Source organism: Perca flavescens, chromosome 8 (genome assembly GCF_004354835.1).
Source record: "Perca flavescens isolate YP-PL-M2 chromosome 8, PFLA_1.0, whole genome shotgun sequence".
Taxonomy (NCBI): domain Eukaryota; kingdom Metazoa; phylum Chordata; class Actinopteri; order Perciformes; family Percidae; genus Perca; species Perca flavescens.
The window spans coordinates 23,962,017-23,989,375 of NC_041338.1; the positions used below are offsets into that span (position 1 = coordinate 23,962,017).

A 27,359-nucleotide genomic window follows, 5' to 3' on the forward strand; every position below is an offset into this window, starting at 1 on the left:
TAAACTGTCAAAACTGAGAAGAAGAAAAAAAAAAAAATTATTGGTCCGATTTGTTATGCTGGTGTTTTAAACATGCCGCAATGTGCAGTGCAGGTGATGGTCGGTGGCACCTGTAACATGCAACAGTTCCGTAAAAATTCCTGGCACGCAACTTACATTTACGCACAACAAATGACCAAACACCACGTTATTTAGCTTGTAGGAAGGCATGCAAAGTGACCACACAAACAGTCATGATCCTAAATGAATACAGAATAGGAAAAATATTGCTAAACAGCAGGAAAAAAGACGTCAGTAATAAGTAGCCTACAGCTCTATTTGCTCAACTTCTAACCCTCCTCTTTCAATTTCTCACGGTTCCACAGTCATCGCTTCCCCTAATTAAAGGTACCTGACTCGTTACTGTCCTGAAGGAAGAGAAAGAGAGAATAGAAGGAATCTGAAGTAAACCAATTTGAAAGGCAGATGCAAATAGCTTACCTGCAATTAGTAGCGGAGCTGACAGGGAGCGCTGAGGGGGGATCTCACTGAGCGTGTTTCTGCTGCAGTCACTGCAGCTGTTGCTTCTTTCCTCCGCTCTGACGCGCAAAATGACAAACGGCAGCAGGCCTACCAACCGGGTTGGTTTGATCTCTCTACGAACCACAGGAGCTCCTCTGACATTAGCGGGGGCGGGGGGGCATTTTGAAAATGTTCGAGTGCTTGTGTTGATATACCATTCAGTTGTGTTAAAGTATGAAAAAGACTGCAATTTGAAGGACGAATAAATATAATGGCGCCGAAATGAACTCTTTCTCACTCACTATAGGCTCTATGTAAAAAGGGACCGTGGCCATTTTCTCCTACTAAATTCCGGGTTCTCCTTCTCCATAAACAACATGAACTCAATGAGAGGGTTAACCTTTCCTGCAACAACATCTATAGAGGTTGATGTTATCCATACGCCCCCAGACACATTTTAATGCAGTATGTATACACTGTTTTTAATGCTGCATGGCTGACTAGCATCTGGGGTGGGGTTCTGTGTCTTGCGCAGGGCCGGATTGAACCGCTAACCTTGCGATTATGGGGCGAGCTCTAACTCCGAGCCATAAACCACCCCACTTACCAGTGTGGTAGCCTAGTTGGTGATCTAGTCGACTTGATTCCATGATGTTTTGGTTACTTTATCTGTATCCCTTAAACCCATTTAATCATGTTTTGTTCGTCTCACCATTTTTATTCTAGTTTTTTAATCAGCTGATGTGATGACACAGGACAAAAAAAGTTTTATTTCGGTTAAAACATCAATGCCAGCGAGGCAGGATGACTGAAGGCTTTTGGTTTGCACTCTTTACAGCCACCTGAAGGCAGCAGTATCTGTTCCATCTTCAGCAAAGGAACGGGTTGTTGTGCTTCCCCCAGGGCTCCACCTGCTCCCTGCCATTGCTAGCGTACCAAATGCACGTGGGTTGGGGTGGTTTTAGAAGGTATAGCATGCATTATTGATGTGGCAATTATTATTCACTACTTTCATCCCCTTTCAACACAAGGCTGTAATTTTTAAATTTTAATTCTGTTAGATTTGACTTCTTGCAAAAATAATTGCTGGAAACTGGAAACAAAATTATTGCCTTTTTATCTTCATATTGAAACGGACCATCGCTCATCACAACCACACGACTATCTGTAGACCCATTGTAATTGAAAATGTGCAGCTCTAAGCAATTCTCTGGCCAGATTCGTTAAAGAAAGATGACGTGTGCTAACCTGACTCCGCCAGATGGATTGCTTCGCATTTGCTCGGCATATCCATCTGGGAACTTTCCGTTGGAGAACTTTTGGGAAGGGGCAGAAATACTGGTTAGCTGATTGGATGAACCATCTGTCTATCACCTATGTTGGTGATAGACGGGCCAAATCAACCAATCAGATCCACGAAGCGTATGAAAATACAACCACAAGCCCGCCCCTGCTGCTGCAGGCAAAGCATAGCTCGTTAGCTCAGCATGCAAACATGTCAGTAAAGGATATTTGCCGTTTGTGTAACGAGAATTTAGGAATAAAAGACACCATTTCAGGTTCACGGACCATATTCCAAAAGAAGGATCCAAGAGAAAAAAAGCATTAGCGAGCGGCTACCGCTGTCTGAAAATACTGGTTAGCTGATTGGATAAACAATCTGTCTATCACCACCTAACCCCTAATCGCCCAGCCCTACTTCCTACTAACACAGTGTATGTCCGGCAAACCCACAGCTGACAACCACGCAGCTAAACTAATTGATGTGGTTGCTAACTCTCCCACAAGGGTGGACTTGGACTTAGTCGGCTGATTGTTAACGGTTAATAAGCGGTTAACACGGGCGGGCTATCTGTCAGGACAAAAAATCTAAATATGCATCCCTATCAGGATAAATAGAGAACATGAAGTCCTGTGGGATTGAACGTGTTGTTTGGCCCTGAAGCCCAAGTAGTTGTGTGAAGTCACTACCTTATTAAGTCAAAAAGCAAAAGGCTATGAATCTGAACAAATTTAGGTATTGCCCTTTCTGAAGCTGACCATCCCAAAAATGCACCAGAATACAGGAAATCACATCTATCACATTCAAAATTTTCTAGGGGAGCACCCCCAGACCCCCCCTCACGGTTTGCACCCACTTTTGCACAAATAGAGTAGGGGGGGAGGGTTTTTATGCATCTGTGCCCAGTGGGACAGTAGTTCATAAACCGTCACTGTATTAATACATAACCTCACTGTATTAATTTATAATGTAACATTATAGCGTGTATTTGTGTCAATAATTGTCAAGCACAGGTGACTCCGCGTGGTGGGAGGGGGGGCCCCCAAATCAAATTTTGCTTAGGGCCCCCAAAAGGCTCGGGCCGGCACTGCTTAGTTGTGTAGCCATGAATGGAGAAAAGCAATTTTCTTTATGCAGGACAATGCATTTCAAATAAACTCAATGTGTTTATGCCTGTACAAACATCACAGTAATAAAGACAGGAAAATCCACAGCCAGACACTGCAGACAAACATGGAGTAGTAACAAAAGCCTAAGAAAATAGAAAAGTTTGCTTTTGGAATTTGACACAATGACAGATCTCATCTCAGGTCGGGTAGTTTGTTCCAGAGAACAGGACCAAAGTTGAGGAAGGTAGAAATAGGAAAGGAAGCTACAAAATGTGAATGGTGTATGTTACTTGACTACCTTTTCTGATAACTTCAGAAATGTAGAGTCACTGAATAATTATTAAAGATAAAATTAATTGTGTGTGTCATTTTAGAGCCACCTACCAGAGCTACCAACGCCACAATGTCAATGTGTGTCATATGGTGTATAGACTGCACTACACCCACATTAGCAACCCTAATGTAGAATAGCACTATGAGCAAACAAGCTCACAGACTCACATTTTATATCAAAATGTAAAATAAACTATTTAAAAGCTTACAAATTACTTACAAATAAAAAAAACTGTCAAATAATTGAATATCATAAGTGATACATTTTACAGAAATCCTTTTATCTAATCTGTTTTATATCTCGAGATTATGAGATAGAGTAGTCGGCTATGGAAACAGCAAATAATTCATTTTTATTGGTCTTTCTGCTACAATAGCAGAGTAATGTGAAGCCGTCCTCAATGGTGATAATTGGATTGAAAAATCTGCACATTTCCCTCTGTAATGCCAGCATTCATGCAGATAATCATAGTTTAGAAAATTAAAGCGACCAAATTGGATGCTGTCATTTGTCTCCCTGGATTTATTGGAATTTGTTGGTGCATTGACCAGTGTATCAAAGCAATACATTATTCTTGAATAGCTTCTTGCACTCATACACAGAAGGACAGAGAAAAATGGGTCGAGGGAGGAGGGGCAGTGAGACTAGAGAGAGAGAAATTATCCACAATTTCATGCATTTTCCACTTTTTACTCTCAATAAGCCACTTCTTATAGGCTAAGGCATACATTACCAGCCCTATTTCAACACTGCATCTACTTTTGCAAGTAAACACACAGTTGGCAATTTGCTTTTGAATGCTGCCGTACAAGTCCTCAACTGTGAAGCGGGATACTGAACCACCTTAGTATGTCGTCATTATGGTCCTGGGCAATCATTAAAATGGCCCTATATTCCAGAACAATTTGCACCATAGGGTGCCCACAGCTCCTATGTTATATATTCATTGGGTGGTACACAACCAGGCAGAATATTCGTGAGACCTGACAACTCCCATAAGATGTCTGCCCACACTATTATGGATCCCTCACATTGATTAAAACCCTTGTGTTGTCCTTTGGGTTCCAGTGACCTGAAGGACAACACAAGGGTTATGTACTTCCGTTTACTTTGTTGAGAATTGCTCTCTAAACCTTATCTCTTGTAAAGTAAGTAAGTATAGTTTATTTCTAGTCACCAGGACCAAAAGGACAACACAATTAACAGATGGAAACAAAACACTGTGGGTTGTAGGCAACATTTGGCTTACGAGAAATGTAAACACATTTGTACGTAATATCAGAAACATTTGAAGACATCATGTATAGGCCTACATACATTATGTACATTCTGTACATTCAAACCCAAACCACTGACTCATGGCTCAGGGGTTTGTGTTTTGTGTTCTGCACACCAGGTAATGGATCTTTGTGCGCAACACAAGTACCTGCTTTTTAAGGCTTTTTTGAGACTCTGTCACAGAGGAGATTATTACATTTTGTGTTATTTTTTGTGGCAGTATATCTGTGAAATTTAGTAACTATCATATTGAGCGTTTGATGGGATGGTTGCAATTCCAAATTTTGATGAGATTTAGCTCTTGTTCTTGTCGCAATCCGTCCTCACCCAGAAAACCAACCCTATAGGTCAATTGTGCAAGCAGCTCATTATGACTCATATTTATGTTTGTTGTTTGGCGTTGACCTCGAATGGCCGTAGTAATTATTGTGAGAGATAACATGTAAGCAAGGTGGCAAAGTATAAGAGCATCAAATTTCACACAAGGAGGCAGGTTGAGGTGGTGGGGCTTTCACTCAGGAGACCAGGGTTTTTGTCCCCTGTGAAACCAAAAGCCAACTGTCATTTTTTTAAATTGATCAAGTTTTATGGACTTTTGTCTGTGACGCAATGACCTTCTCATTTTAGCAGTTTTACGTAACAAATTTTAAGCCAATCCCAGATGTTTTACTAACCCTAACTAGTCGGCTAAGTATGTTTGTTGCCTAAAACCGACTACACATGATCAGGGTAGGGCACAGAGTACAGAGGCAAAGGCTGCGCAGGTATACGTCTTCTTTGCTTCTGGGTTTGGTTATGTTCTGAAAGGTTAGCAGCAACCAGGTCAAAGTTTAAAAATTGTTTTAACTTTGAGCGCAGCGCTCAGCGGCATCATTGAGCGGTGCACACTCCAATATGAGCACGTCCTCCAAATTGTCTCCACCGCTCTCCCCAGAAACAATGGCACAGCCAGCGCGGAGCGGTTTCATTGCGGATCGCAGAAGCTTAACTAGTTCTGTTTCACAACGATACTTGCTGTGTATTTATGTTATGATATAGGATTCTTTCAGTAATATACCCACGTGAATGAAAATTCTCATCGGATGTTTTTTGATTTTAATGAATTAATTTCTTGCTGCAGTATCTATAATCCAATGTGTCTGTAAGTCTGGAAATAGATGGAAACAATTCTTTGTTTTTTGTCCACAATGTGCTTTGTAATTGATTAAAACATCTCCATTGCTCTTTTTTAAGAGAGGAATTAGAGAGGCTGTAGAAGAAGTTATGTATTAAAGAATACAGCTGTTTGTTCCTTTCTTTCTCATTCTCTTTTACAAAGAACACAAAGCCAAGAGAATAGGTTTGGTGGAGACTTTGGTGGAGAATTCTGAGTTCAGACTCATCAATGCTGTCTGGAAGCAATCGCTGAACCATTATTGAAATGACACGATGGTCATTTATATTGTATCCCTTTCGTCATAATGATATAGTCATTTTGAAAGTATAACTGATGTGTTGCATTTGTCATCCTTTAGTGGCGAAGAGTGCATTCAGTCTGAAAACAAAAATCTCTTTACACATCTACTGTATAGAGATGTGTGTGCGTGTGTGTATGTGTGCGTATGTGTGTGTGTGTGTGTGTGATAATGTTCAATATACTGTCAAAGTCGTGACATTTGAAATGCTGTATTTCTCTGTCACTCGTACAGGTGTGAAATTGCGTGTTGTGTGTTTTATTGGGTAGAAATTATGTTGTATCCCTAATCCCTACAAACAGTGAAAACCAGGAGACCTCATTTGTTCTGATGAATGTAAGTCGTTACACCTTAAATACCTCAAAACATACCTAAAACCCACTCAAATTATATGGTGTCAGACAGCACATATAGCTTTCACCAATAATAGATGCATGTTCCTTTCCAGTACTGGATAGTGGTGAGAGAGCTCACAGAGGCAGTGTGTACACCGTGTCGCAGCACATTAGTGATTGAATACATCTCATAATCATATTTATTAACTCTAAGGGATGAAAAACAGATTTAAAAAATGAATTTCACACAAGTATAGCTCCATTAGGGTGGAGTCTTTCTTTATTTTGGCCATGTGTAGCTAATTGAACAAGCTAGTACTTCAGGGTCTGTGAGAGAAAATAAAACAAAGGTGTGTGGGTTTGTTGTAAACCAGAAGTAGTTTCTTTATTTGAGTAGAAATGTTGGTCAGCAAAATAAATATTAGAGATGGGAGATCAATATCAATTAGAAGCTTTAAAGGATTCACTTTTGAGCCCAAATCACATTCACATGTCTGAGACTCATCACTTAGCTGCTTAAGTCTTCACATCCAATAATAGTCATGTGCATCAAGCAATTACACAATCAGTTTTCATAGCTGCTTTAAACTTGTTCTATCGAGCAAAGCTATATTTCCTGAAATACATGTAAAGGAACATGCAATTTTGTAATATGCAAATTAATAACACTTTTTCTGTAATAGTTTAAGGCTATTATGATTCGTTGGATGCTGGTGGAATAGCAAAGAGTTGAAAAGAAGTGTACATCTGTTAAGTAGGCTCCATATTACAGATTTTCTTCCTACTGTATACTGCAGTCAAAATGAGTCAGAAAGAAAAAAAAATGTGCCATTCTATGAAAATGACCCAGAAGATTCTTTTAAGCTTAAAGGGGTGATAGAATGAAAAACCGATGTTACCCTGTCATAGTTGAAAAACAACAGTTTGGTAGGTAAATAGGACATACATAGAACCTCAAAATCCCATTGACACCTCTTTCCTCTGCAAATCTCACAATTTGAAACTGCTGCTGAGAACGGGCGAATATCAACAAATCTCAACTTCTCAACTCCTCCTCATCTGGCTCTAGTCTCTAGTCTTTGTCACGCCCCAACATTTACATAGGCTACACAACTGACCTGAGGTCAGCTAGTCTTGGGAATCTAGGTCACGCAGATCTCTGAAATTGTATACATTGTTCATCTGCTATTTTACGACTAAAATCACTTCTGAGACTTTTTTATGCGAGAAATCGCAATGTAAAGCTCAAACATGGGCCGTTTCACGAAAATGTATGGCTAATTGCAAATTTGGTAGGACAGCATTGGACTTCACGGGCTCCACAATCTGCCGGGACAGGCGGCGGCTGCCGGCCGGATTTGCTGCCTTCCCTGTCGGCCTCTCCCCCTTCACAGAGCCGCTGAGCTGGAGCTCTGTCAGGATCTCACGCACAAGCTGCGCTATGTAGGACTTTAGAAAGAAGAACAAAGTATGGAAGTTTTTTAAGGATATTGAAAATTAACCACGGTCGTAAATGCAGTGTTCCAGACTGTACAACGGAATAGCCTACTGGCCCAGAGAAAAGTGTTTAGAACGAGTATATCGGACAATGGAGCGGGAGTTATGGATCTAACGCAGCGCTGCAGAGGCACTGGCAGAAGACATTGCAGGGGTTCACTCTCCGCTCCCCGCGCTTACTAGCTATTAGGTGAGTTGTGATTCTTTGGTGGAGGTTTTTTTATGTCCCAAGGGTAACGTTACAACTACACTAGTTATAATGAAAGTGTGGAAACATTTTGTCTCGCACCTGGGCATGTCTGGGCATGTAATAAACTGTGTGTGTGTGTGTGTGTGTGTGTGTGTGTGTGTGTGTGTGTGTGTGTGTGTGTGTGTGTGTGTGTGTGTAATATGAGACTCCAATGTATGCGTATGTAGGTCGCTCAACCAATCAGCGTGCAGCTAATCTAAATATTCATGAGCATACCATATTTGGAAGAAAAGCTCTTGTTCAAAATATGGCCATATTCACAGGGTAGTTAATGGCCCTCAGAAAATCGCTTGGGCCATTTTCAGCCCAACCAATGTTATATACCCTATTAGGAGACCTTAAGGAACAGCATGAAATACCCTACAGTGGGGAGAACTATAAATATTTGATACACTGCCGATTTTGCAGGTTTTCCTCTGTAAATGTCTGTAATTTTTATCATAGGTACACTTTAACTGTGAGTGACAAAAATCCAGAAAATCACTTTGTATGATTTTTAAGTAATTAATTCGCATTTTATTTTATGACATAAGTATTTGATACATCAGAAAAGCAGAACTTCATATTTGGTACAGAAACCTTTGTTTGCAATTACAAAGATCATATGTTTCCTGTAGTTCTTGACCAGGCTTGCACACACTGCAGCAGGGATTTTGGCCCACTCCTCCATACAGACCTTCTCCAGATCCTTCAGGTTTCGTGGCTGTCGCTGGGCAATACGGCCTTTCAGCTCCCTCCAAAGATTTTCTATTGGGTTCAGGTCTGGAGACTGGCTAGGCCACTCCAGGACCTTGAGATGCTTCTTACGGAGCCACTCCTTACTTGCCCTGGCTGTGTGTTTTGGGTCGTTGTCATGCTGGAAGACCCAGCCACAACCCATCTTCAATGCTCTTACTGAGGGAAGGAGGTTGTTGGCCAAGATCTCGCGATACATGGCCCCATCCATCCTCCCCTCAATACAGTGCAGTCGTTCTGTCCCCTTTGCAGAAAAGCATCCCCAAAGAATGATGTTTCCACCTCCATGCTTCACGGTTGGAATGGTGTTCTTGGGGTTGTACTCATCCTGGTTATTGGGAGCTCTATACTGCGATATGTGAAGCCGGCGGCCCCAGCGGCTACAGTACCTACGATCATATGTGTCCCCGGGGCTAGAGCGGGCGATGTAGAAACCCATCTAGCGCTGCTGGCTAAAAAGAACCGTAAATACAGTAAGATCATACTTCACGTAGGGGGTAATGGTCGTAAATCGGAGATCACTAAATTGAATGTTGAGTCACTTTGTGCATACGCAAAGACAATGTCGGACTCAATAGTTTTCTCTGGACCCCTGCCAAACCTGACCAATGATGAAATGTACAGCCGTACATCATCCTTCCACCGCTGGTTGTCGGGGTGGGGCCCAGCTAATGATGTGGGCTATGTGAATAACTGGGGGGCGTTCTGGGGAAAGCCTGGTCTGATGGAGAGAGACGGCATTCATCCCACCTGGGACGGAGCCGCTCTCATATCAAAAAATAAACCATGACAACCCAAGTTTGATATTAGTAATCAGGGGTGCAGTACTACGCGCCCCCCTATGCTTCCGTTGGAGCAGTCACCCACTCATAGTCTAATAAGCACGGTGTCTGTTCCCCGACTCAGATTGGTTAAATCAAAGGTAAACAAAAGATGCGCTATACTTAACAACCTAATTGGAATTAAAACAACTGCAACAATAGAACAAAATAGGAAAATTAGATGTGGACTATTAAATATTAGATCTATGTCTTCTAAAGCATTATTGTTAAACGAGGTGATATCAGATAATAACATTGATTTATTTTGTCTTACTGAAACCTGGCTGGGCCATGAAGACTATGTTAGTCTAAATGAAGCCACTCCTCCCAGTCATATTAATACTCAAATTCCTAGAGGCTCAGGCCGAGGAGGGGGAGTTGCAGCCATCTTTGATGCAAGCCTGTTAATTACTCCTAAACCTAAATTAAATTATAACTCCTTTGAAAGTCTTGTTCTTAATCTTCAACATCCAAAATGGAAAACATTACAGCCAATTATATTCGTTGTTATTTACAGGGCTCCAGGTCCGTATTCTGAATTTTTATCTGAATTCTCAGAGTTTTTATCATGTTTAGTCCTTAAATCAGACCAAGTACTTATTGTAGGTGATTTTAATATCCATGTGGACGTTGACAATGATAGCCTTAGTACTGCTTTCAACTCATTATTGGATTAAATCGGTTTCAGTCAGAGTGTGCACAAGGCGACGCACTGTTTTAACCACACCCTTGACCTTGTGCTGGTATATGGTATTGAAATTGAGGATTTAATAATATTTCCGCAGAATTCGGTATTAACAGATCATTCTTTAATCACTTTCGAATTCTTACTACCTGACTAAGATAAAAGCTTCTACACCAGATGCCTATCTGACAGTGCTATAGCTAAATTTAAAGAAGATATTCCAACAGCATTCGACTCTATGTCATGCCCTCTCAAATTGATACATTTCTAGACGGTGCTACGACTTGCCTACGGACGACCTTAGACTCCGTTGCTCCCCTGAAAAAGAAGATGATGAAGCAAAGGAAATTAGCACCTTGGTATAACTCCCAAACTCGCAAATAAAAACAAATCTCGGGACTTTCAATCAGGATTTAGAAAGCATCATAGCACAGAGACTGTTATGGGAGCGGTTGGGTTTGTTTGTTTTCCTTGTCCTCTGTGTCTGTCCTTGTTGCTGGAGTGGCTGAAAGTAGGTCAAGGGGCGTGGCCGGGCAATCCACCTACCTGCACGGCTGCTGGCTATCCTGCAATCTCTTTCTGCTCAGCTGTTGCTGATTCTCTCATCACGGCTGCAGTATTTAGACCTGGTTGGAACCTGTCTTTGGCGCCAGATCGTTACAGCTACCAAAGTGGTAACTTGGCTCCCAGCGACTCCCGCTCACAAGTTTTTTTTGCCTCATGTTTTGTCCCTCGTGCTCCACTTACCTATGTTTTGTTTTTGTCCTCTCATCCAGACCTACACCACTCGAACCTGTGCCTACGACTGCTGTGCCGTCAGCCTTTCGCTCCTCACACTTTTCATCTCCTCGTTTGGATCCCTGTGAGTTGTTTTTGGACACGCTACACTCTGCCCACGCCGCTCCAGTCCTGTCTCCTCCACCAGCGCTGCTGACTGTCTCAGGCTGCTGAGTTTTTGTTTATGACATTCATTAAAGACATTCTAAACGTTTTCCTCTGTGTCTGTGTGTGTGATACTCCGTGTTCTGGGTCTTAGCCACAGCCCTACAGTACAATCTGGCCATGGACCCTACGGAGACATCACACGCGGCTGGGGGGGATGGCGTCCAGCACGCCATCCAGTCCCAGGGAGCGCTATTAGGACAACATGATCAGTTAATCCGTTCACTACTGGACAACAACCAACAATTGCTAGCTCAGGTCACCAAGCTAACTGCTGACGTTGCTAATTTGTCTGCCTGCCATAATCCTCTCCCTTCTCCTCAGCCTTCCAGCCCTCCTCCCGTCCCCGCGGATGTGGTGGCAACTACCGTCCGGGAAACCCCTGTAACTTCGCCCGAGCCCTTCACTGGAGAACTAGATAAGTGCTGGGGATTTTTGCTTCAGTGTGCCTTAATATTCCAACAAAGACCGCTGTCTTTCACTACTGAATCTTCCAAGGTACACTACACGTTAGGGTTGTTGAGAGGGAGAGCATTGGCGTGGGCGGAGGCGGTCTGTACCAATCAACATTTAGCGGGTTTAACTTTTACTGATTTTTCTTCTCCGTTGAAAACTGTTTTTGACCATCCTGACCATGCTGGTAATTCCTCTCAGTGGCTGATAAATCTGAGACAGGGCACGGGCAGTGTGGCAGATTACTCAGTGGACTTTTGGACTCTTGCTGCTGATTCTAAGTGGGATGAGGAAGCCTTACAAGTAGTTTTTGTCAATCCGTAAAGGACGAACTAGCCACCAGAGATGTACCACGTAACCTGTTTCATCTTGTTTCCCTGGCTATTACGTTGGATAGCAGGTTACGGGAGAGGAGCGGCCAGTCACGCAAGCCTGGACGAGTGATCGCACCCCTAGCTCCCCGCACCTCACCACCCCAGAGACGGTTCACTCCTCCAGGCTTGGTCACTACGCCCCGGGAGGAGCCCATGCAACTGGGTCGTGCTCGGCTTTCCCCTTCTGAACGGTCGCTACGCCTCCAGGCTGGTGAGTGTGGGGACGCTTCCCACTTTCTGCTGTGCCCCCAGCCTTTCGCTCCTCACGCTTTTCATCTCCTCGTTTGGATCCCTGTGAGTTGTTTTTGGACACGCCACGCTCTGCCCACGCCGCTCCAGTCCTGTCTCCTCCACCAGCGCTGACTGTCTCAGGCTGCTGAGTTTGTTTATGACATTCATTAAAGACATTCTAAACATTTTCCTCTGTGTGATACTCCGTGTTCTGGGTCTTAGCCACAGCCATAACAGAGACGGCACTGGTGAAAATTACTAACGACCTTTTAACTGCTGCAAAGGACTTGTCTCCATTCTTGTTTTACTAGATCTTAGTGCTGCATTTGACACTATTGACCATTCAATCCTGTTACAGAGATTGGAACACTTGGTTGGCATTAAAGGAATTGCTCTAAGCTGGTTTAAGTCCTATTTCTCTGATCAATCTCAATTTGTTAATGATAAATCCTCCAAGTATGCTAAAGTTAGCCATGGGGTTCCTCAAGGCTCAGTGCTTGGACCAATTCTATTTTCCTTATATATGCTTCCTCTAGGCAATATTAGGAAACACTCTTAATTTTCACTGTTATGCGGATGACACCCAATTATACTTGTCAATCAAACCAGACGAAACCAGTCAGCTAGCTAAATTTCAAGCGTGCATTAAAGATATAAAATCCTGGATGACCTATAATTTTCTGATGTTAAACCCTAACAAAACGTAAGTTATTGTACTGGGACCTAAACACCTCAGAACCTCATTATCTAAAGACATAACTGCTCTGGATGGTATTGCCCTGGCCTCCAGCACTTCTGTCAGAAATTTAGGAGTTATTTTTTTTTAATCAGGATATATCTTTTAATGCCAATCTAAAACAAACCTCAAGAACAGCCTTTTTTCATCTTTGTAACATTGCCAAAATTAGGAATATCCTGTCTGAAAAACTAGTCCATGCATTTGTTACGTCTAGGCTGGACTATTGTAATTCCCTACTGTCAGGTTGCTCAAATAAGTCCCTTAAGACTCTCCAGCTGATCCAGAAGGCTGCAGCGCATGTTCTCACAAGAACTAAGAAAAGAGATATTTCTCCTGTATTAGCTTCTCTGCACTGGCTTCCTGTTGAATCCAGGATTGAGTTTAAAATCCTTCTCTTGACCTACAAAGCTCTAAATGGTCTAGCACCATCATATCTAGAAGAGCTCCTAATACCCTATTGTCCCACTAGAGCACTGCGCTCCCAGAATGCAGAGTTACTGGTGGTACCTAGAGTCTCTAAAAGTAGAATGGGAGCAAGAGTCTTCAGTTATCAGGCTCCTCTCCTATGGAACCAGCTCCCGATCTGGGTTCGGGGGGCAGAAACTGTAATCGCTTTCAAGAATGAACTTAAAACTCTTCTATTTGATAAAGCTTATAGTTAGGGAGTGAGGAGTTGCAGTGCTCACCTAACTGGCCCACCTGCTTCTCTTCATAATTGTTAGATTAATAATACATAACAAATGTAGAGGGAGGCAGGCCAGCCAAGCCCGATCCGGCAGGGGGAGAGTTCTAAGCCCGAAAAAGCTACCTCTCCTAATGACCTGTCTCTCTTAGTTACGCTGTTATAGTTACGCTGTTATAGTTCTAGACTGCCGGGGGACTTCCTTCCTTCCTTTGACACACTGAGCTGCTCTCTCCTCTCCCTTTCTATTACTATTACTATTACCATTTGTGTGTATCCCGTCCCAGAAATGCTTGTTACTAATCCTAGCTTCTGGGGAGTTTACTCCCCGGAGTCCTTATGTTTTTTCCCCCAGCTTATTTCCTTGGAGAACGTTGGCACCAAGATCCTGGTTCCAGCTGTCGCCGTGGTCCTGCTGCCCTCCCTGCTGAGCTCAGCGGTGCCCTGCAATGTCATGCTGCTTCCTGCTGAACCCTGCAGCTTCCCACTACATCCAGTCACTGTTCCATTATTAATGTGACTATTATTGCCACTGTTTATCACACCCCCAACCGGCCCGTCAGACACCGCCTACCAAGAGCCTGGGTCTGTCCGAGGTTTCTTCCCAAGAGGGAGTTTTTCCTCGCCACTGTCGCACTGCTTGCTCTTGAGGGAATTACTGGAATTGTTGGAATTGTTGGGGCTTTGTAAATTATAGAGTGTGGTCTAGACCTGCTCTATCTGTAAAGTGTCTCGAGATAACCTATGTTATGATTTGATACTATAAATAAAATTGAAATCCTTCTTCTTCCTCCAAACACAGCGAGTGGAGTTTAGACCAAAAAGCTCTATTTTTGTCTAATCAGACCTTCTCCCATTCCTCCTCTGGATCATCCAGATGGTCATTGGCAAACTTCAGACGGGCCTGGACATGCGCTGGCTTGAGCAGGTGGACCTTGCGTGCGCTGCAGGATTTTAATCCATGACGGCGTAGTGTGTTACTAATGGTGTTCTTTGAGAGTGTGGTCCCAGCTCTTCAGGTCATTGACCAGCTCCTGCCGTGTAGTTCTGGGCTGATCCCTCACCTTCCTCATGATCATTGATGCCCCACGAGGTGAGATCTTGCATGGATCCCCAGACCGAGGGAGATTGACCGTCATCTTGAACTTCTTCCATTTTCTAATAATTGTGCCAACAGTTGTTGCCTTCTCACCAAGCTGCTTGCCTATTGTCCTGTAGCCCATCCCAGTCTTGTGCAGGTCTACAATTTTAGCCCTGATGTCCTTACACAGCTCTCTGGTCTTGGCCATTGTGGAGAGGTTGGAGTCCATTTGATTGAGTGTGTGGACAGGTGTCTTTTATACAGGTAACAAGTTCAAACAGGTGTAGTTAATACAGGTAATGAGTGGAGAACAGGAGGGCTTCTTAAAGAAAAACTAAAAGGTCTGTGAGAGCTGGAATTCTTACTGGTTGGTAGGTGGTCAAATACTTAATCATACAATGTGTATTTTTGTTTTAGATTCCGTCTCTCATAGTTGAAGTGTACCTATGATAAAAATTACAGACCTCTACATGCTTTGTAAGTAGGAAAACCTGCAAAATCAGCAGTGTATCAAATACCTGTTCTCCCCACTGTATATAAACATTCTATCACCCCTTTAAGAACAGCTCGATTCCACCAAATTACTTTATCTGGCATCAGTCTGACAAAAAGATTGAGAAATAACACTGCCTGCATGTTTCCCGTCAATGTAGTTGGTGTTTATGGAAAAGCAGCACTTAAAAGCACTTTCTCCAAAGAATCATTTGTTAGAAATTGGTAGACGTTAATGCAAAAGGACAAGTGAAAAGTCACAAAATCACTACTTATTCTGTTAAATCTGAAGTAACAAAAAAAGCTCTTATCTGTATTCCTCATCTTGTTGCCAGCCTATGTATGCTGGTTGGTAACTTCACTTTAATACAGATGCAACCTTAGATCGCATGTTGGAGGGGCTGAGACATGGCATTGGTCCCCTGTGAGTGCTATTTTCATCCACATTCTTGAAGCAGTAAAAGTGGATTTGAAGTCACAAACCTATTGAGATGAGAAAGCATGTTTTCAGTTCTGCAGTCTGTATTAAATGGTGTGCGTTCCTTTATCACAAAGGTCATTGGCTGCAGCAAAGAGAGAAAAGAGGGAATCATCATTTATATTTTCATTTCACCAGCACGTCTGGAGACACTGCTAGGCTGTCTTCTAGAAATTATGTTTAAATACTTCTGCCAGTGACATTATGAGGGAAATTTAATTGATGCAGGGATTATGAACAGTGGGAAGGTGGTCCAGGGGGATGGTTAGATTCAGGTCCCGACATTGTCTGGAGTTGCCCTTTCATACATGTACAACACAACAGGAGATTGCCTGAGACAGTTCTCACCAACTGGAAATTCTCCGTTCTCTGTGGTTTAGGCAAGGGGGTGGCACCTGGATAGAGCGTGCAGGATGCAGGACATGTAGCCGGTGTGTAATTTGGTCATAAACAACCAACCGATATATATATATATATTGTCTTTCTTCTGTCAACAGCACAACAGAGAGTGAGCAATCCCTGCCCTGTACTCGTAGACTGAAACACAGGTTGAAACACATTGCCTACCAAAAGTAAAAGCATCTTTCTTAAGCTTTCTTTAGACCATGAAGACAATCTTTTCCAACCTTTTTATTTGCCTGAACCTTTAAAAAAAGTCTTGTTGGTAAGCCTTTTTTCTAGTGAAAAGACTGCCAAATAAGCAAAACGCTCTTATGGGTAATTTTGAAATGCTCTGACAAACAACCTATTTTATTGTTGCTCCACTTTGCACACATTTGCTTTGCAAAGCCATTTTGGGTTAAATTGCTGCTTGCAGCTAGCAAATATCATCTTTTTGATTTGTTAGGGGCAAGCTGAGTACACAATCTTAAAATAAAGTGTTGTTTTTGAAATGTAAGTGAAAGTCTGTCACATTTGAACAATTAAACCTGTACTGCAGTGCTCCTGCACTGTGTTTCAGCTACAGATGTCTGCATGTACAATCAGACAACACTGTGGTGAAGTGCACTGAGCTAAGAACAGGACAATTCATCTTTTTACACTGTATGCCCACAGTTGTGTCACTGTACATTCATCTGAAATGACTTACATTCTCTTACAAATTGATACTCATGAACAAAGTAGCAATACTTTTAGCTTTAGGTTAAGGTCAGGGTTACTATTACATGCTATGCTATCACGATCCTGTTAGGTCAGCTAGTTTGATGAAGGGGTCATGCTAGCAAAAGGTTTTCACAGACGTTGGTTGAGTCATTTATGCCGACAGATCCTAACTTTACCTACTACATATATTTTTTTTAACGTTTTTTGGTGGAATAACTGCATTTGGCAATAATTGACTGCACTTTTCTTCAACATATATGGCAAAATCATTTCATTCAATATATCTGGTAAATGTTCACTGGCAATGTTTTTTTTTTGAATGTCATTAGTTTTACAGGTATTTGGTCATAAACAAAAGCATTGAACAAATTAACCTGATGAGGAGAGCTAGATGAAAAGAGACGGCATCACCAAAGTCAGTAGGATTCATCCTGAGGGGGGCATGAATGTGTGCGTCAAATTTCATGGCAATCCATCCAATAGTTGTTGAGAAATATCACTTAAAACATAAATGTGACCCTCATGGTGGTGCTAAACTTTGCAATTGAATTTAAATTACTAACACAGAATGGGTGCATAGAAATGAAGCTGAGCGTAAGTTCATTCAGGAATACTTCTATGCTTCACATTTCTCTCTCTCCCATCCTAATCAGCTAAATTGGGGCGTTTACTCTTTCAGTTCAACCAACCAGATTTTGCCACAATCTCTGTGATGGTAGATTTCCACCAACTGCAGAATGGCTGCGGATTGGCTCCACTGCGTGTCGGCTCCATGCTCCGCCATTCTTCAATACCCACCAGGGGTCTCATTTATAAAACTGTGTGTAGGATCCTTACTATAAGTGTACATACGCCCAAAAGCCCCAAATGGCGTACGCACACTTGTAAGCAATGTTCCCTTTATAAATCAGAGATTACCTACAAGCGTGCGTACGTGGATCAGCCTCTTATCCCGCTCCGTACACGCCCATTTTTAACCATAGTCAATGCAAAGCACCTTGTGAATGCTGTTGAGTATATGAATGACACCAAATTATGATGACTGGCAGAAAAAAAGCAAAAAACTTCTCAGACGTTCAGGAATTGCTGCAAATTTAATTATAATTTCGGCCTGTTCTTGCATAGTGTATGGAAACCTGATCAATAGACTACATATATTAATAATACGTCCGAAACGGCAGGCATTACGGCACTCAGGGACAGCTTCGATATACCAGACGTATATAATAAGATTTAACAGAACTATATATTATATCCAAACAAGCCTTAGTGATAAAGTTGAAGATTATATATAATATTTATTTAAAAAAAACACTTAGCTGTCTGACATTTCCCTCTGGAAACAGCCGGTTTCCCCCAGAGTGGCGAGGACCTGTATTTGGACCGGGATGGACCGGGATGGCACGGTTCCAGCGCGTTGCCCTCTCTACTGGACCCAATTCAGTACATAGATCCAAGAGCTCAGCTTTAGGGAATCTAAATCGGCATATTAGCCAGTCATCGTCATGGTCCCTGAAGTCTATTTTTCTCCAGATTCTTCCATTAGCGTACTGCCCTGCAAAGGCAAAATACCTTAACTCGCTAGAGTGTGAAACTGAGAAAAATGACTTTAAAGTTTCTGTTTTGTCCAGACAAAAGTATTATAGGTAGAACTCCCAAAATTTGACAACTAGTTGTTATAATGAAGAAATGTTTGTATGCAAAAAATCTTGAGTTCAAAATTGACCTTTGACCCTTGTTTGGCAGTTACTGTACTCTGTCTTTGTATCATGTGCCAAAAACAAGGAGTCATGCAAAGGCAAAAGGCAGTAACTGACATATAATCAATTATAAGAACACCTAACCAAGATCTAGTCATCATGGTATTTGTTTTAAATTATATAGAAGACATTTGGTTGTTCCTATTTACTGCTATATATATATATATAATAATGATCAGGATAGTGTGGCAACACTAACACAGTTGAACAGTATGACAGATAAGGTACTTTGCAGTACAGTATACTGTATGAATAAATACAAGACATATTTTCTCAATAAAGATAATTTAATTATAATTGAATACAAAGGTATATTTATTGTTTAACAATAAATATACCTATGCACACCTCCTCGCTTTGCGGAGCCTCACATCAGATGCCGAAAATGAATTATTAAATACACAGGCATCCTACCTTTCCATGGAATCCGATATAATCCATGGAAGATATAATCCATAGCAAAGCACGTCATCTGCTGTATCCACAACAATCCATACGTGTTTGATCCATATATTTCCTTCTTGCAGGTGTTCATGTCAAATCTTACACAAATCCATAAAAGCACTAAGCTAGTTATTGCTAACGTCCATACAAAGTATGCTAACCTAAATGTTATCTCAGAATTAAAAAGTAGTAATCCAAGTCGAGTTTGTTGACTGTGCATCTTGAGCAGTTTGGAGGCCCTTAACCCTTAACCAGGGGCGATTCTAGGATCAGACCTTTAGGGGGGCTCAGCCCCTAATGAGAATATGACACGGATACAGTGCCTTGCAAAAGTGTTAAAAATTATATATTTATTGTTAAACAATAAATATACCTTTGTATTCAATAACTTTATTCAAATATATTGAATAACTTTACATCTGAAGCGTTTAAAGACTCTATTTGTCCGTTGTTTACTTCTAAAGAAACATGACAATGTATAAAAGCCTCCATTACCTTGTACCTAACGTTATGGCTCCGTAGAAGACGTTTTTGTAAAAATCGGCTAACAATTGTGTCATAACCAAGTGACTTACTGTCGCACAGTAGAGGAATTACCGTATAGTACAGGAGAAGCTCTCAGGCAGTTTCGACTTACATTAGCTTATTAGTTTAGGTTTAATTACTAATGTTAACTAGCATGTTAGTTAGCAATAATTACCCTGTGCTTATGTTATCTCCTTACATATACCTACACTCTCTGTCTCTGTAAGATTGGGAATGATTGAGATTTCTCTTGGCACAGCTACCAGAAGACTTACAACTTTCAGACACGTTGCTCACGTCACATTTACGTTGTCTCTGTCAGTTGGAGGCTGCGCAGTAAAGCAAGAGATCACCGGAAATGTGCTTCTAATTATCCTTCACTGGTCTCCGTCCAGAGCAACGGGGTCTATTGGTCCATTATATATATGTCAATGCCTAGACCCTATGCCGAACGAGACCGAATGTAACCGTGCAACCGGCCGGCCCGCTCGAGTCTAATGTAATCAAGCGGTGTCTTGGTTGTCGGCAAGTTTGAGTTATTAACCGAGCCTTGTTTCTGGTGCATCTTAGAGGATTGTGTTCACGGCAATTCACACATTATCGATGGGGAAGTATAGTACATCACATACAAATACACGTCGTGTTATTTTGGTAGTTATGTTAAGTGAAATGTTAGAGAAGTGAATGTTGCTATGTGGCTAGGCTAGGCTGTCACAAGGAGACCGCTCACCAGGCTACTGAACGAGACCGTAAGGACTGTAACCGAGGGTACTGCACAAGTCTATATTCAAACGGGTGTCTAGGTTCTCGGCAAGTTTGAGTTATCAACCGATAGCAGAAGCCTTGACGTCTCATGCATTTTAGAATTGTGTTCATGGAAATTCATATGCTACATTACCAAGGGGAAATTATTAGGCCTAGATCACATACAAATACACGTAATGTTATCTTGATAGTTATGTAAAGTTAAACGCGATCAGCACCTGCTATCCAGCAGTGCTATCATGCAGCATTACGCAAGGGGGTCACCGCAGTATTTATATGTTTACAACAATTTGTGATTGTTAACACCTTGCCAACACAGCATCAACTAGTGGTATCCCCCACCCGAGATACAATTTGAAGACAAAATAAAGTGTAATAGGCAAACATACTTTTCTTCATGCAGGTTTTGTCACAAACAGTATTAAAGTTCGGACTGATAACGAGGACATTAAGGGTAATGAGAGCTTAACGGCTGTATTTTCAGACTTTGACATTTACATTGCATGATATATGCAGTGTATTAGTTTTAAAGACAGATATTTAGTTATTTACAGTGTGTTCTGCAGTTATCTAATGGTAGGGTATTTGATGCTATCCTGTATTCCATGCAGTCGGGCCATCCCTCCAATTAAATATTAAGAACAAATTTGTATTTAAGATTTGAGTTGGAGGTGTTTATGGAACAGTTATCACTCAGTACAAGCGCAAATAACCCTGCTGGATTTCATCTTCATGGTAATGTGGATGATATGGAGTGAAAAAATGTGCGTGAGGCATCAATACTTGAAAGTGATCTTATTCCCATTACAGTTTTTCTCAGTCGCTTTGTTGCGTTTTTCACATCATCCCTAACGTGCAAAATAATAAGTGCATTTCTCAGAACAATTTGTACAAACTGCAATATACAATAGATATGTTTCTAAAGCTAGTCAGTCACTAAACATCCTTAGTACATCTCTCAAAAGTAAATATTAATGCCAATAAATCATGTCAGCGTCCTCAGAATGATAAGTCATTGAGTCAAGGTCTTAAAAATGTTTAGGCATGTTGTCAATGTAACTGTGTACTTTGACAGTATTACCTGATGTAAACTTAGGCTACAGTTTGGATGACAGTTACTGTATTGAAAATGCACAAGGCTGCACTTCTATGGCATATATCAATTTGAACAGTACTATTTACATATTACTGTATGTGGGTTATTGATTGAAAGAGAGTGTACAGGATTTTGTTTTTCACAGCTTGTACTAGTGCTACTTTATGAAAGAAAAAAACAAAATAATTTACAGTAAGAAAAAGACAAGGGGCACAAAGGAAAAAAAACTAAATTAGAAAGAAACACAGGAAACACCCCTAAGGCACAGCTTTGCCCGCAGCACTGTTAGTGCTGTCTCTACACATCCAGACGTTCCTGTCTGTCGGCCCACATATTCTCATCCACGTCACACCGGATATTTTCCCTTGCAATGCAATGTGGAAAGAATCTTTTGGAATGCCTTATCCATCCTCTGCAGGCGTCTGCTGTGATGTCCTCACATGCTGCATCCATTGCAGCTAGCAGGGTCATCTGTGTGTGTGGCTGACGATCGTACACCCTCCACCTCCATGCTGAAAAAGAACTCCTCAATTGGGCTAAGGAATGGTGAATAAGATGGGAGGAATTCTATGAGCATCCTCGGGTGGGTCACAAACCATTGCCTTATGATGTTTGATTGATGGAAACTCACATTATCACAAATGACGACATACTTTGGCAAATCCTCTCTAAACACACCCCTCTCATCATCAGGGATGAGAGACTGTAGAGAGTCTCTAAAAAGTTGAGTAGATGCTGGGTGTTGTATGACCCTATAAGGGGGATATGGGTCAGGACACCATGCTCCGAAATAGCAGCACACATGGTGATATTTCCGAGGTATGAAAAGGTGTCCTCTGCCACCGGTTAGAGGTAATCTTGCAGTCCTATGTGGGGAAATCGCACAATTTCACATAAACCATGTGAACACACATTTTACTGTAAAACATACAGGTGGGTGCATGTAAGGTGCAGTATGTATCTGTATAGAGTATATTTCTGTATGCTGTGAAATACAAGTGGACTACTGTAATATGAAGCATTGTAGGAAGTGTACAGGATACTGCTTATATACAGTAACAGTGCACTGTACATTGGTGGACATACCTGTTCTCTCTTCGAAACGTTTGAACTATTGAGGACACGGTTGATCTCCCAATATTCGGCTGCACCCTTCGACCCGCCTCAGCCATTGTAAGGCCATGATTGACAACATGGTCTACAATAGTGGCCCTTATGTCATCAGATATGCGCCTATGTCCTCTTCTGCCTCTTCCTCTGTTTTGCCTTCCACCACGCATCCTTGCTCCTCTTCTTCCTCCTCTTGGCTGTTGACCCTGTTTGTTTCCTGGTCCATCCATTATTGGAAAATTGCAACTCTGTGTTGTGGTCTGTCTATATATGCTTGCCAATTGATTGTTCATGAGATGCACATTTGAGCAATTTAGACTGGTAGGGTAACTGGTTGATTATTGATTGAACTAACACTTTACATTCCTTCATGAGTGAGGGTCAATTTCACCTGCACGATTCATCAAGTCACGTTTTTGTACGAAATGTCTAATAGAAATGTGTAGAACTATGCTTGACAGTTTATGACAAATAGTTCAACAATTTTGCATGTAATGGTTTATGCAAGGAACTAATGCCTAGATGTTTTGAGGGGTAAGACTATTCAACAGAGAACCATCTACTATATTTTGATCAACAGGATATGAGCAATTTTCAATTGCTCATATCTAAGAAATGCACCAAAGTGACTGAGAAAAACTGTAAGTCTCTGCTGTCTGACTTCGGTTCAACACCTCACCATCTGCGTCGCCAATTCCTATTTTGTCTCCAAAACGTGCATACGCATGGGTCAGAGTTTGCGTGGAGGACCGCACATTCTCCCATCAAGTTTGTTTTTTATACATCACAACCTTTGCATGGTAAGTGGCGTACGCACATTTTCAGCCCCGTTTTGTGCGTACTCCACGTTTATAAATCAGACCCCTGGTTCGTATTTGTTGCAGAACGGCTGCGGCCATGACTGACAGCTGAAGTCACTAGGACCTACGAGATCTCACAAATTCACATATGATCGCGCGATATAACAGGATGTAGTTTCTATAAACAGAACCACAAAACTAACATCAGTTTGTTTCCATTCCGACTTCAGGCCTGTCTCCGCCCATTATGACGTTTTCAAGGTGTAGTGCAGGGAAATATGATCTGCCGTGAGCACGGTGTATTTTATTTAGAAAATTAACCGGATGTTATATTTTGCTTCTGTGCTCAACTTCCTGTCCCACACTACCTGCCCTGTGCTGAATTGCTGCGGAGCTCTCCGGCGTCCGGCAAAAATAGAAGCTCTGCGTATCTGCTGCGGAGGGCTGCGCATCGCTGGAGCTGGGACAGAGTCGGAACGCAGCCGCAGTCAGTGAAAATACACACATTGACTTTAATGGAGACCTATTCACTCCGCCGCCGTTCCGGAGCGGATCTGCCGCCATTCCGCAGTTGGTGGAAATTGGGGGTTGCTGCTGTAAGTTGTAACTTCAGGCAAAATCGATGTGACCCTCCTCCACCCCATTCACATCCAGGTCTCATCATTGCCAGCACCCAGGGTTCCTTGATCATCAGAAGCCCTGCTTCAAATCACATCCATCCAGATCTTCAGGCTTCCTTTATCCCTTCATCACCTCACCATCATGTCTAGACTCCATCGGGGGATATTCCTATATATCCACGGCCTCTGTACCCCTTATAATTTAACAGTACGATGAGTCTAATTGCCAAAAACGTATCAACCTATCATGCACCATGTTCATAAAACTTATTTCACTCTTAAACAAAGTCTCTTCTTAGACCATCTTGCTCAATTTGATGGAGACCTTGAACAGTTGTGAGATTCACAATATGCCCCTTCTTTGATAAACTCAGTTTTTATTTTTTTGTATTTATTTATTGATAAGTATCGGTGATGTAACAGTACATTTCATTGTTTATATTTATATATCGTTTTTTTGTTTTTTGTTTATTTATTTATTTTCTCCTTTTCTTTTCATATTGGCATATTATTTTACTCACTAACACTTAAAGGTGCAATATGTAATATTGTGTGTAATACTGGCAGCTAGCGGTTAAAATAGTTACTGCACTACCAATTCAAAATACTGCAGAGTCGTCTCCCCCGCCCCCTCCTGCCCAGACTCGAAGTTCACAGGGGTTGCCAGGCTGAGACCGCAGCATTCACAACAATGTTGCTAGACGCTTTTCTCACATAGCCAGACATTACTCCACAGCACAGCGGAGTAGCTAACGTTAGATGCTAGTCTCACATAGCCAGACATTCCTCCACAGCACAGCGGAGTAGCTAACGTTAGATGCTAGTCTCACATAGCCAGACATTACTCCACAGCACAGCGGAGTAGCTAACGGTAGATGCTGGCTATATTGACAGTCATAAAAGCCCGTGCTCACGCGGAGCTCTGTAACCAACTGACAGACACACTTTTTCGGCTTAAAATTACAGTATGAACCGCTAAAAACACAACAACCTCACTGTCCTCTCCACACGCCAATCAGGCACACTTCCTCGGCTTAGAATTACAATACGAAACGCTAAAAATACCATTACCTTTGCCGACGGAACACACTTCATTGGCTTAGAATTACGGCAACAATCGCTAAACACACTGCAAACTCACAGTCCTCTCTTTCCGATTTACAGCCCCCCTCTCGTGGTTTAAAATAACTCACCGTTGTCGGCTCCAGCCGCTGAAGAGGCTACACGCTGTAAACAGCCATGACAACAGTGAGCAGGGTTAGCATGGCGGCGTTAGCCAGGACCAGTCGGGATCACTTTACTGGCTATGTCTCAATTGTTTTTGCGAGTAACCAACTCGGTTATTCTAGCTATATAATTCAATGTGAGTACACAAATGTTGAAATGACAAAAAATGCCCGTCCCTAGTAGCTGTGATAAATTAGCATGAAGCTAATGCTTACCTGTTCAGGAGAAAATAAGCCAACTCTGCGTACTTTTGGGCTCTAAGCTGTCTCCATCTTTCAAATACATCTCCAATATTTACCAGGGGGTTGTTACGTCTCTGGTCACGCAACTGTTAGAAACATGCTGTTTTCTTTTTTTTATGTCATGTAGAATCTATCTCCGTTGATCCTGTTCGTTTGTTTGCTGCTTTCATGGCTGTACTACCGTTACAGCTGTAGCGCGCTGGGTTTACGTTTTTCCAGGTATATCTGGCAACCCGGCCTGGCTGTCAAACTGGGCCGTTGATAACAACACACAGATCAAAACATAAACATAAATTCCGTCACGGAATGTAAATTTCAAAAAGAAATAATACTGAAATTAGCATTGTTGTCAGAAAAGATAGTATTTCAGGTTAACATGTTTCCTTAATATCTGATGAGGCATTGGTGTCATTTTTGGATTTATTACAGTATAAATATTACATATTGGAACTTTAATAAACATATTGAACAAAAACAAAAAAACAAAGTCTCTTCTGATTGAAATGCAAACAGTGTAGTACAGCTGCAGCACTCAAGTCTGAATTCAGGACCAATATTTTCCTCTGCAATTACCCTCCATTCTCACTTGTGTATTGCTGTCAGCTTCCCAATGCAGTGTGCAGTAATCAGCATGCCAATATTCTTCTCCACATGTGGAACCTTGGCTCTGGACTGACACTCTGACACTTGGAAAATGATCCACACACAGATGAATTTGTTGTGCTTCAAGATGAGCCCACAACGCAACCTCTGTTGCCAATCAAAACAAACAAGACTATTATCATTTTAGATTGTCCAAAAGGTGATTAATATATATATAGACATTATAATAATAATGTCTACTATTGTCATTCCCCTCTCTCTCCCCCTTTTCTGTCTTCAGCTGTCCTATGTAATAAAGGCATAAAATGCCCCAAAAAATAATCTTTCAATAGCAACAACTGACAAATGTGGATAGGCAGAGAGAAATCGACAGGCAGACAGACAAATACAAAGCAGACAGATAGACAGACAAGAGAAATAAACAGACATACACACATTTATACAGAGTTCACTGAGGAGTTTTTTTTTTGACACAGCTGCCCTCCTGTGATCATTTTTTTGAAATACAGTTTGTGTGCTACCAACGGGCCAGGTATTGAACTTTCATAACAAGAGTTCATACACACTGTGTACCTTTCTTTTTTTACAACAAAGTATATTATAAATATACCTTTATAACACTTAGATAGAGTTGTTGTTGTTGTAATATAAAATTTTTTTAAAAAAGCTTTAATTTAATCTAAACTTAACAAATACATAATCAATTCAGTAGATTTATTTTTCTCTCCTGCAATGTTCAATGTCTTGTAATTTCATTTTATCCTTATACAGAGTTATATAGCCTATGTGTATGTTTATGTTTAATAATCTATTTATTGTTAATCTTTCAACATTACATGTATGTTTTTTTACTTGATCAATAAATGTTGAAAGATGAACAATAAATAGTTTATTAGGGCTTTCACCTAAATACAATATAAATTATATGATACTGTATGTGAATTCCTCTAAGAATGTGTACATTTTACATATTTACATCTTCTTTTGTTTCTTACTCTTCATACTATCAACACTGTTTATCCTTGATACAAGCGGCTGCAACAGCACCTTGTGTGAGAATAATGAGCATTTCTGAAATCAAAATTTGAATTATTAAAATGACCCAAAGAGCTTTAGCACTCTAAACTTATTTTGAAATCACCTGATTAGACTGAATCTTTCTTCATCAGTGTAAACGTGAACAAAGCTTTCTATATTTGAATAATTTAGTTGCCAAAATCTCTTGCATTACCTTGAATTTGTTGCGGTTATGTGATGCCCCATCTTATTCATCCATCAACAAATGTTTCAGCTAATAGCGTTAAGTGATG

General features: G+C 41.3%; 1 protein-coding gene across 1 annotated transcript; it reads left to right on the top strand.

The window, feature by feature from the left end:
- The first annotated feature begins 7,566 nt into the window (after positions 1 to 7,566).
- LOC114560079 (uncharacterized) lies at positions 7,567 to 12,565 on the top strand. The gene is made up of 4 exons (XM_028585233.1): positions 7,567 to 7,707; positions 10,784 to 10,955; positions 11,058 to 11,143; positions 11,548 to 12,565. Exons 1-4 carry the CDS (start codon positions 7,567 to 7,569, stop codon positions 11,998 to 12,000), a joined length of 852 nt encoding a protein of 283 aa, XP_028441034.1. The 3' UTR covers positions 12,001 to 12,565.
- Positions 12,566 to 27,359: the final 14,794 nt, after the last annotated feature.